General features: G+C 44.6%; 1 protein-coding gene across 2 annotated transcripts in view; it reads right to left on the reverse strand.

Annotated features, from left to right (window-relative positions):
* Positions 1 to 1,403: 1,403 nt before the first annotated feature.
* The window catches only part of ARHGEF5 (Rho guanine nucleotide exchange factor 5), a 32,364-nt gene continuing 22,562 nt past the window's right edge, over positions 1,404 to 11,205 (reverse strand). For both annotated transcript variants that reach the window (XM_014880868.2, XM_088164823.1), the window contains exons 3-15: positions 11,045 to 11,126; positions 10,612 to 10,676; positions 10,072 to 10,331; positions 8,995 to 9,155; positions 8,034 to 8,186; positions 7,261 to 7,390; positions 6,248 to 6,322; positions 5,358 to 5,447; positions 4,888 to 5,042; positions 4,074 to 4,235; positions 3,629 to 3,699; positions 3,194 to 3,298; positions 1,404 to 2,983 (exon numbers count right to left, since the gene is read on the reverse strand). In XM_014880868.2, coding sequence (XP_014736354.2) covers positions 2,829 to 2,983; positions 3,194 to 3,298; positions 3,629 to 3,699; positions 4,074 to 4,235; positions 4,888 to 5,042; positions 5,358 to 5,447; positions 6,248 to 6,322; positions 7,261 to 7,390; positions 8,034 to 8,186; positions 8,995 to 9,155; positions 10,072 to 10,331; positions 10,612 to 10,676; positions 11,045 to 11,126 — 1,664 coding nt within the window. In that variant the 3' untranslated portion in view covers positions 1,404 to 2,828. The remainder of the gene's footprint in view (positions 2,984 to 3,193; positions 3,299 to 3,628; positions 3,700 to 4,073; positions 4,236 to 4,887; positions 5,043 to 5,357; positions 5,448 to 6,247; positions 6,323 to 7,260; positions 7,391 to 8,033; positions 8,187 to 8,994; positions 9,156 to 10,071; positions 10,332 to 10,611; positions 10,677 to 11,044; positions 11,127 to 11,205) is intronic.

Raw genomic sequence — 11,205 nt, forward strand, 5'->3', positions numbered from 1 at the left:
CAGTGGCACCTCTCACTGAGTCCTTGGGAATAGCAGGAAAATGTTGGGATTTGCATGACATACTCTATGCTTCTGTTTAATACGGATTTTCTGGTAACTCAGAATCCACATTAGATAACATGGGGAGAAATCCTCACATTATTAAGACTGTTACAGGACGCAAAAGGCACTCTGCTAACGTGATTCCTGCATTGTGAATGTGCAGCTGGGAGAGATATTGTACTAGTTTGATTAAGTTTGTACAAATCAAAGAGCTGTCAATCAGTTTCAAAAAGCACTTCAGTGTAGATTTGTTTATGGATTTTGGTGGCAGGATGGTGCTGTGGCTAAAAGTTTAACTAAATAGTGAGAAGTTGAGGCCTATCTGAAATGTAAGAAATTAAAGTAACCCGGGGTATAAGCAATTGTTCTTAGAAGTGTAAGCTGACCTTTAAATGCTCCTCAACATAAAAAGGCCTGACATCAGGAAATAAAGGCTGTCCCTGTGACAGGGACAAGTTAACCTTTTATACAACTAGTTAGAAAGAGTATAGAAGTGCTGTCAATCATGACAACAGTACCCTTGAAGTTTCCTATGTCAAGTGGAATTTTAACAACATATGGAATTTAGCACAGAAACCACTTTGGGAGGCTCTAATGAACAATCTGCCTGCTTGCTTTCAAGAGCAGAAATTGAAAGAGTAAAGAACCGTCAACTTGAGGTGTTGAACAAGATGACTTCTAATTTAGGATGGGAATATGTATGGCTGGCTCCTCCTGGATAAAGCAGATGTGGGATGCCTTGACTGCCTGTGTGAGATGACCTTACACAGATGTGCTGAACTGATCCCATGGCAGCATTGTGTGTCCCACCTGAGGCACTGACAATCCTGGGGACTTGGGAACTGCATAAATTCATGACAGCCTGGGACAAGCAGGCATTTGGGATATCTGAACATTGTAGGTCTTCTGGAGGATTATAACCCTTCTTATGTGAATGAAGTAGGTATCTCTGCTTTGGCTTTTAGCTCAGGATGAGCTGCAGTCCTTGTGAGGGGGAGAGAAGGTGTTAGCAGATTGTTTTCTGGACCATAGATTAAAAGTTGAGTAACTGGGTCCTGTCTTTCTGCTTTAGTAGGCTGGACTCCCATTTTCTGTAGTTCATCCCTTCAGCTTACCTTCAGTTATGGATGAGTAACACCGATGTGGAACCTGCAGCATCAGCTCTCCAGGGTTGGAGATAACACTGAACAATCTTAAGGTTGGATAAACGCAGCTCTCCTCACTGCTTCTGCTAAAGAGAGCTGTTTGTACTTGACAGTCACTTAGAAAGGAAAGTTACAGCAAAAAAAAATACTGCATGTATATCCAGTAAATTACTTACATTTGAGAGGAAAAGCTAAGTAACAAGGCAAGCAGAAAGGTTTTTAACTGGAGAAGTGCATGAGTTTATTAGGACTAAAAGCAACTCTTTTTTTTTTCTTTTAATCCAGCTAAAATTATTGATATAAATAGGCTGTAATAAGCTATTCTAGATACAATGTAAATGGGATTTAAAGGCAGAATGTTACAGAGACAGAAAGCTGGAGATATGAAGGTAACTAATTCTTCAAATATATTAAATGCAAGAGGCTACACGTGGCTTTCTCTTTGGTGTATTGATTCTTAAACTTGATCTTGCATTGACTGAGCTGAACACTTTTAACAAAGAAACAGTATTTTACAGTTGAAGGCATATGCTCAAACAGACAAGTTCTGCACAAATGCATGTAAACTGGACTTAAAACCAGAAAGTTCTTAGAAAGTGAACAAAGACCCTGGTGCATATTTTGACTTTATCTACAATGGCTAAATATCTCAGTGTTCTCCGTAAGTGTGCAAAATGGTGCATGCAATACCACATCAGCAATCAGAGTAAGAGCAGCAGTAAAGTGCCACTTCATTACATGTGCCTAGTCCTGGTTATTTTGTACAGGGTGTGTACCAACACAAAATATAAATCTTTGTCAAAAGTCACTGATCTACTTCTGCGGGAGGCAGACTTTAAAAAAAAGTCAGTTCAGATGGCTTAGTGGGACACTTCTTCAGAAGAGAGGTGACCTTTGTGTAGCAGATTCCTCAGCATGATAACCCTTATGTGGGGGAAGTCATCACAGTGGCTTCTGAAAACTCTGCTTAATTCCAGTGAATTTTGTAATGCTGTCAAGGACTCTTAACAGCATTTCAGTACAATGAAATATTTGCCAATCTAAACCCCAGTAGACTTGCATGATCTAATACATAAATTGCCGTAAATGGAAATTACACTATGGAGATCAACGCCATGAAGGTATCCAGAGGATGTTCAAACGGAATATTCTTTCTCAGCTCTGTTGTGCTTTGCACTTAGCACCTTCCTTCTCAGGAATTCGAAGCTCTCAGGCTGCTAATACTAGTGAATTTAGCCTCACAACATGCAGTGAGGTAGGTAAGTTTACCCCCATTTTGCAGATGGCAAAACTGAGGCGGAACTCTGAAGTGACTTGCATAAGGTCCCGCAACTTGTCAGTGGCAAAACCAGGAATATGTTTTCAGAAGTCCAGACCCCAGACCTCTGTCCGATTTAAGTCCCTCCCTACTATCACAAAGCAAGCAATACATGCAACCTTTATTCCTCCTCTTGCTGCCATAGTCCTGCTGACACAGAGGAAGTTTTTCCTGATTGAATTCCCGCTTTTCTTTGGCAAAAAGCACCCAGTCCTGTCAAAGTGCTGTGTATTATGCTCTTCGCAGAGGCAATTCTTCTGAGGCACGATAGAAAAGCCATGGTTTCTCCATGGCAGGGAGACTGTACAAGTCCAAACAGAGTCTTATTTCTTGCAGAAGACCTGCTGCTTGGCATTCTTCACCCGTTGCTCCTCCTTCAGGTTCTTCTGCCGCACGTGTTTACTGGAGATGTTTTCTACATGTTCCGAGGGGAACCAGCCTCTCTCCCGGTCTGAGAGTTTTACTCCTTCTATCCACCCTGCGGTGTGGGGAAAAGCACAACATGAGGCAAAAGTCACATGGTTTTTTTCAGTTTCCCAGAAAAAAAAAAAGCCCCCTCCGAAAAGACCCTAAGAGCAAAGGAAAAGATCTCCTTTCAGCTTCCAAATAAAGCATCCTAAAGAAGATGAAGAATCCCTTTGTACTCTCAATCCTACAGTTTAAGACAGGCATTGTTCATTCTGCTCACCATCATTGCTGTTCTGCATAACCATGACAATATCTGCCTTCTCCAAAGCCAGCTCATCATTTTCCCGAGCCTTGTAAGCCTTTATGCACTGAACCTGTGGTGCATCTGCAGGGGAGGAAAGATCACATTGATATACTGGAAAGCAACAGTAAACCTGTGGGCATCTGCTCTAGAGGAGGTGGAGAATAAGGAGCTGCCCAAATAAAAAGCAGAGAACTGGCAGGGATACTACAGGTCTTCATCTAAAACAAGGAATTAAAATAGGTAAAGTAACTGGCAGCACCTGGCACTGAGGGAAAGCCCATGAGTATGTTCTTCATCTAAAAAAACTCGAGTATTCTGCCTTGGAATCCTTCTAGGGTGTCCCACCTCACAGTGCTTGTGACTCCTGTGAGCCAGCCCACCCCCACTGCTGCAGCAGCAGAGCAGTCTCACCAGGGCATTCCAGGAGATCTGGTTCTCCTCGTGGAGGAGCCAAAGCAGAGATCCACCGCAGCTTCTCACTGCTGGAAAACAGCGCAGGATAGGTGTCAGCATTCAGTGTGAGGGGCAGCAGTCTGGTAACTGAAATAGGGTGGGGTAGGGGGGTGTTTGCTCATACAAAGGGAAGCAGAGAAGGGAGGTTGGAAAAGACAAAAATTCTCATTTTTGGAGGCTGATGGTATGACAATGTGGTAGTATTGTATGAGCAGCTACAATGTGAGAGGAGGAAGGTGGTTCACAAGGAAATAGTTATAGCAAGAGGATGCTTTTCAAGACTTCTGCTCAGCAACTTCATTTGGTATTTCAGCATTTGAGTTAGCTGAGGGACAATGATCAAGCTACTAGGAGGTGTCTGGCCCTGGTAATGGGATATCCAAGGGTAAACTTGAGCTCTTACTGTGTCTCTGTCCGAAACAAGAACTCCACTCTTTTCCCCTGGTTATTCTGAAGCAGAAAGAGACGGAACAGATTCTTGTTTGCCCCGTGGAGTTTCATCTCGCACTTCTCCCCACGCACATACGAGAAAGCAGCGTGGTCAAACACAACAAAGCGTCCACCCCTGCAGGTGAGGAGGAGGAACAAAACAAGGGGTGAGTTTTAAGGTGATGAGGGTTACAAAGTGAGTCCATATAGTCTGCAGGAAAGCAAAAAGGTTTTCATGAGTCTTTATCTCCTTCAGACATCCTAAGCAGTGCTCTTGTTAGAAGTCTCAGAAGGCCAGAGAAAAGAGATTTAATGAAAAGGGTAGAAATACTAAGCTCTGTCCTGTCAGAATTTCATTTGTTAGCTTCAGCTTAAAAACAAACCCACCACCCTCAAAATCCCAACACAACTAACCAACAACTCTCTTGACAAACCAGTGATTTGCACATTTACTAGTCCTCATACTCTGCTTTAGGAAGAAATTATTTACAAGTAAAACTAGAATAAATGGTTATTGTTCAAGTGTTTGACATTGTAGAGATGCAAAGGTAGAAGTGTTGTGTTAGAGACCACAAGGTATGTTTTTATATTATAATATGTAATTAAGAGTTGGGACTATCAATTTCCACATACTTGCATGATACTCACATCAGGTCTGGACAGTAGAGTGACTTGACAAAGGCTGCCACTTGCTGGCAGGCAGAGGGAAAGGATTGTCACCAAAGCACAGACCCCGAAAGAAACAGGTATTTTAGAAGGGGCAGGAAGAATTGTGTTGAAGCACTCACTCCTTGGGCCGAGACAGGAGCAGACAGTCATTGAAAAGGTGCAGGTAGATGGGTCGGGTGGTGACTTTCCATTTTGGACTCAGGTTGTTGAAGTCCAGTGCTGTCAACTCACCACACTTCACAAGTCGCCTCGACTGTGAGATAAGTGGGAATATCTGCAAGACAAACATAAATATTTATGCACAAGAAAACAAGTCTCTGTGAGTTTTGGATTTGCATTTTTGCCTTTCTCTTGAGGAACTGTGCTTTCAGTTTTCCAGCTGGAGAGGTGTAAGTCATGGCAGGCACCTTCATGTGAAGGTTGACATGAATGATTGGGCAAGGGAAGCACTGATGAAGTGTTGGCCTGTGGATGATGTTGTGGTTCAACAGCTCTGTGTATATAGGAGAGGAGAACAAAAAGTGGCTTTGTGGTCAAAGATAGAAAATACATTAGGCTGGAGTAAAGCCCAGGGAATGGATGAGCTCACCTTACACTCAAATTCAATCTTCTGGCTGAGGTAGATCAGCTCTTCAGTGCTCTTCATGCGCTGGACATTCTCATTGCAATCCTTGATGAGCTGCAGAGAAAAACAGATGAGCAGTGAAATGGGAGCAGAACTGCCTGGTGGGATCAGTACTACTCCCACGAGCCCCTCAGGAGTCAGCATTAGTGAGAATTCCTTAGGCATCTTCCTGCAAAAAAAGTATGTATTACAGAATATTCTGAGTTGGAAGGGACAAAGATCATTGAGTCTAACTCCTGGCCCTGCACAGACACTGCAACAATCCCACCCTGTGCATCCCTGAGAGCATTATCCAAACATTCCTGGAGCTCTGGCAGCCTTGGGGCTGTGACCATTCCCTGGGAGCCTGTTCAGTGCCCCACACCCTCTGGGGGAAGAACCTTTCCCTGATATCCAGCCTGACCCTCCCCTGACACAGCTCCAGCCATTCCCCGAGTCCTGTCTCTGGTCCCAGAGAGCAGAGCTCAAGGCCTTCCTCCTCCTCCTCCCCTTGTGAAGAAGTTGCAGCTCTGATCTCTGATCTCAGTCTCCTCCAGCTGAACAGACCAAGTGACATCAGCTACTGCTTTTGTGTCTTTACCTCCAGACCCTTCACCATCCTGGTGGCTCTCCTTTGGAAGTCAAATCATCACCAGACAGAACAATCCACCTTATGAGGCTGTATAAATTGTAGATGACTATTTGTCCCAGAAAACTTTAAACTTTGCCTCTATAATAAACAGGATAAGAGGAAGGGATGCAAGGGAGTACTGCTGTGGGTTTTTTAAAGCAAGATTTTCTTGCAGGGACAAGGGTGGGAGTTGATGATTACTTAGAGACAAAGGTAAGGCTGCAGAAAGGCCAGGCACCTTTACCTTTTCAAGGGCATCATAGGCTTGTGTTGCTTGCACTTCCTCCTCAGACCCAGGACGAGTTCTTTTCAGAATATTCTGTGTGAGAAAAGATGATTTTCATGATGTAAACAAGGAAAGGTGGGCATTACCACCACTGAAGAGTAGAACAAATAATAAAGCAGAAGTAGCTGGTGACATGTGGAGACAAGAAGACCAAAAATTTGAGATGCCGAATATCACTGGTAAGTCACACTGACCAGAGCATTCCTGTAAATTTAAACTGTATTCATTATCACATAGAAATCACATAGCATAAGAAAGCAACCACTAGCTAAAACACAAAGGGATGTATGAACAGAATAGAATTGTCCTTTTCTCCTGTTAAAAAGAGGCTCGAATAATTAAAAAGACGAATTTCATAGAAAGAGCTCAAAATTAATTCTTTAGGAACTGGCTGGTTTCCTGTCTGGATGGCTCCTTATTAGTCAACACTGCAGGCAAAGCATAGACACAGTCTGCCTTCCAGAGGGCAGCCAAAGAACCCTTGCTTTGTTTTCCTAACAGGAAGCCAAAAGGTTCAATAAAATGTAAATCAACATGTTCTGAGAAGACTCCATAAATTCTTTATTAGAGTATAATTGAAGTAGTGTCACAACAAAACTCTCAGTGATTCACAAACAGCACTGCCTCACGCAGTGCCACATCCATAATTTCCTGAACACCTCCAGCAAGGGGACTCCATCATGTCCCCAGGCAGCCCCTTCCAATGCCTGCCAAGCCCTTCTTGCAAGGAATTCTTCCTGATGTCCAACCTGAACCTTCCCTGGTGCAGTTTGTGGTCATTTCCTCTTTCCCTGTCCCTTGTTCCCTGGAAGCAGGGCCCAAACCTCCCCCCCAAGCTGTCCCCTCTTGTCAGGGAATTATGGAGACCCAGAAGGTGCCCCCTGAGCCTCCTTTTCTCCAGGCTGAGCCCCTCCAGCTCCCTCAGCTGCTCCTAGACACAGCTCGAGGGAAGGCAGAGAATCACCAGTTACCTGTAGGAGAAGTTTGAGTCGAGTGATGCGCTGGAAGGGGAGGATGAGGAAGGATTTAAGTGAGAGGCGCTGGCACACTGGATCACTTTCCAATCTCTCCAGGACTTGCTGGAACCCTGCATTTCCATTTCTGTGGGAGTGGCAAAAAAAAAAAAAAAAAAAAGATATCCAGGCATCAGAGTAAATAAATAACCTTCCTAGTATCAGATTTCAGGGAATGTTGGAGTACTCCCAACAGTCAGGTTTTTCCCTGGGGCAAGAAGTGTCAAAAAACTGCACCACTCTGCTGCTGAAGAGCAACTATGGGTTTCTAACAGCTACAGGATGGCAGTACAGCTGTTATTATCTCTCTCCTCTTTCCACAGCCCTCTGCCCTCTAGACTAAGAGCCAGAAGTAACATCTACATTTCAACTCCCTCTATCAGCAGTGCTCCTTTCATGAGTGGTGGTTTGCACTCTGGGTCTCAGTGATCAAGACTGAAAACCATTATCCAGGACAGTCGTATTTGTTCTCTTCAGTAGAGGGCAGACAGAGAACAGTCTGTAACAAGATCAGATATTACATATTATTTTCCTCTCCAACGCTATGGGAGAGAAGCCTGCAGGAACTCCGTCCGTCTGTCCCAAAGGCCATTGAACTGAGGAAGGTTCTTCTGGGGTCGTAGCAAGAGTACTGCTCAACAGCCCATTCCTGCAGCGTTCCCCATCACCTGAAAGAGTCCATATCCATGCAAGTAAGGGGGAGAAGGGTGCAGCAAAGGAGAAAAACTTACAGTAACCTCTGGAAGGTTTGCTCCTGATATGTCTGGTTTGTCACATATGGAAGATACACCCGGCGGAAGTCAGGGGCGTGCTTCAGAGCCACGTCACACACATGGAAGGTGAACATGTCCTCTTCAAATTTCTCCTCCAAGTCAAAGAGGAAACTGCAGCACATGAATGTGATGCCATAAAAGGAGATGGAAATATCAGTATCATTTAGTCTTCTAAAACCCTGACAGCCCACAGATAAGCACAAGACAGCTCTTTAGTTCTAGAGAGAGTGTAATGTTGGGACAATGACAATTTAGGGCTTGGTATCAGCAAGGAAAAAGCAGAGGCAAAAGACCTCTATTCTTAAGAGGTCATGCTTCTATAGGCATGGTCAGGTAACAGCTGGAAACTAAGACCTCACCAGAATAATCCTGCTGGCAGAAATGGAAAAGGTAGCAGCAAATCTTACCAGCTTAGTGATTTATGTAGTCAAGCCTTGCAGGAGGAAAAACAGAACAGAATCCTACAACATACAGGATTCCTTGCATGTGGGGTCATGTCCACATTTCATGAATTACGCTCTATTGATTCACATTAGTTTCTGTCAAGTGATGGTTGTAACTTAATTTTTTTCCCTTTTCTCCCCCTGCTTTTTGTCAGGGCCCATGCAGCTGCCCCTTTTGTCTTGTATTTGGCAGGAGCTGGTTTGGGTTGGGGTCTAGTTAGTCAAGTTTAATTGCAGTTGAAAGCAGTGGCACAAGGCTACGTCACCATCTGCAACATTTTGGTCTCCTGCAATGAGCTCTGTGCACAACTGAGCCATAATATCAGGGATTTAATACCAGAATTTACAATGCCCTGTCACCTAAAAAGGCGACTATGCCTTTCCAGGCAGTGCTGTATCTGCCTTGAACAGTGAGCACGCAGAAGAGGAGTGAGAAATGTTCCTGCTGGACCTGGAAGCAATGTGCCACGTCTCACCTGGCGCTGACATCGCGCACATCGGAGAGGCGGGAGAAGAGCCACTGACGCTCCTGGTTGGTGAGCATCGCCTGGAGCTCTGCTGAGCGCTGGAAGTGATCCACTGCCACGTTCAAACTGCGCAGGTAGGAAGCCTCAGACATTATCAACTCAAATTTGGCCTTGGGAGAGAAAACAAAGGAGCACAGCATCAGTACACTGCGTGAGTCTGTGAGGAATCTTACGCAGAGGAAATGGGGCAAAGCAGGAAACTCCCAGCACATGATGCAAGGAGCGTGTAACTACAGAAGAGAGGCTTTAGAAATGAACAGCAAGCATGCTATTATAGACTGTCTTTAAAAAAACAGACTTGTGGTATGACTTAAAAATAGCTACTTGCTCTCATTTTACTTTTTATTTCCCCTCAACACCACTTTCACGACGTTCCCCATTTTACAAGCTCCCATAAAGTCCAGCATCTGTACCACATGCATTTTTCTCCCTCATCACATTTCCCATGCTGTTGTTTTCACCTTTCTCTGGGTCTTCCTGTCCACTTCTCACATCCTTTCCTTTTCCTCATCCAGTTTCTCTGTACCACTGTGCTGAATCCATACATGTCCCTGTCTCCTCTCAGCCCTGCAGCTCACACAGGCAAATTTGCTAAAACTCACAAGGGTCGATTTGCTAAACTCATATTTTACCATAGAAAATGCAATTTACTGTGGTTTTATTAGCATCTCTCACAAGCTGATGTGTGAGAGAATGCTGCAAGTCTTCTACTTTTATACACCCTTTTGCATTGAGCATACTCAAAACTCCTTCTCTTGTTCCCGCTTTTCCTCATGTTTTCTTGGAATTATTGATACAGTGCAGAGCCCATCCTTCAGTGCTGCTTTTCTCTAAAATTCAGCACTTCAGCATTGCTCTACTTCACATCTTCTCATCTTCACATGCTGCTTCCAGGGGTAGAAGTGACCTCTGCCTCAACCACCTGCATTCCCACATTGCAGTTTTTGCTCTCTGCTTTAACCCCTCTTCCAGGGACTCTTTCTTGATTACAGACCATGCATTTACCATGCCACATCTGCCCCTTACCTCCTGTAGTCTCTGCTCCTCACGGGACATGTTGAGCAGTATTCTGCTGCCCCGTATCATGGGGATGTCCTGCCAGAGGGATGCATTAGATGAGACTGACAGACGTTGCAAATATGAGTCCTGGGGAGGCAGCACTTTCCTCCGTAGCCTCGGGGAACTTGGGAAACTTGACTCTATATCCTCTGGATAATCTGCTCTCTTCTGGCTTTGGATGGCCTTGTTCAGAGCCACATCACTGTACTCCTGGTACAGCAATCTTGCTGTGAAGAAAGACACATACATTTATCTTTTCTGTAGTAGCAACTCACCCTCTGCTTCAGCCTGGAGAAAACTCTGCCCCGCATTGGGACAGCCAAATTCAGGCAAAGCTCCCCAGCTGCCCAAGTGTACTGCAGGATTCCAGCTGCTTTCCCTGCTTTCTAACACTACATCCTCACAACCACCACGTGGCAGGAGTCTCTCTCCTTTGTGCTCATTGCAAGGGTGAGAGATGCTGGCAGAGAGGGGACTGCCACAGCACCCCAGGCAGGAGGTACTTACAGGAGTTGATCAGTTTGGAGTGCCGGCGCTTGAAGTTCTCTGTTGTGTCTGCAGGTTTCTTCTCTCTGCCAGGGAAAAAGGATTTCAAAACACAGAGTGAATGAAGAGCACAGCACCAGAGATGGTTTATCCATAGCTTAGAAACTGCTCTGTCACAACAGGGGCCTCTCCTTTTCCAACAAGCTCAAGCTCCACAAGATTTACTTGACACAAAGGGCAAAGTTTGGCTTAATGGAAAGGCAGTTCTGAAGGCACAGAAATACCTCTATTGCAGTGGGGTCCTCTTCAAGAGAGCACAGACTGAAACACAGGCCTAGGGCATTTAATTAAAGTTTTCCACTCCTTATCATCATCTTTGGTAACTCAGAAACAATGGAGGTGCCTGTGCTGCACAGGGATTGGGGCAAATTCTAAGGGTCATTGAGAGACTCACCGCATTGTAACTGTTTCTGAGCTGACTGGTGGTTCCCTGTGTGTCTTGTGAGCTTCTTCCTCTGAAGGAACAGAGGAAACCTCTGTACAGAAGACAATTGGAAAGTAAAACATCAGTCCATTTTTAGACTTAATCTACAGTCCAAATGATACACAGATACC

The sequence above is a fragment of the Sturnus vulgaris genome, chromosome 5, assembly GCF_052056855.1.
Source record: "Sturnus vulgaris isolate bStuVul1 chromosome 5, bStuVul1.hap1, whole genome shotgun sequence".
Classification (NCBI taxonomy): domain Eukaryota; kingdom Metazoa; phylum Chordata; class Aves; order Passeriformes; family Sturnidae; genus Sturnus; species Sturnus vulgaris.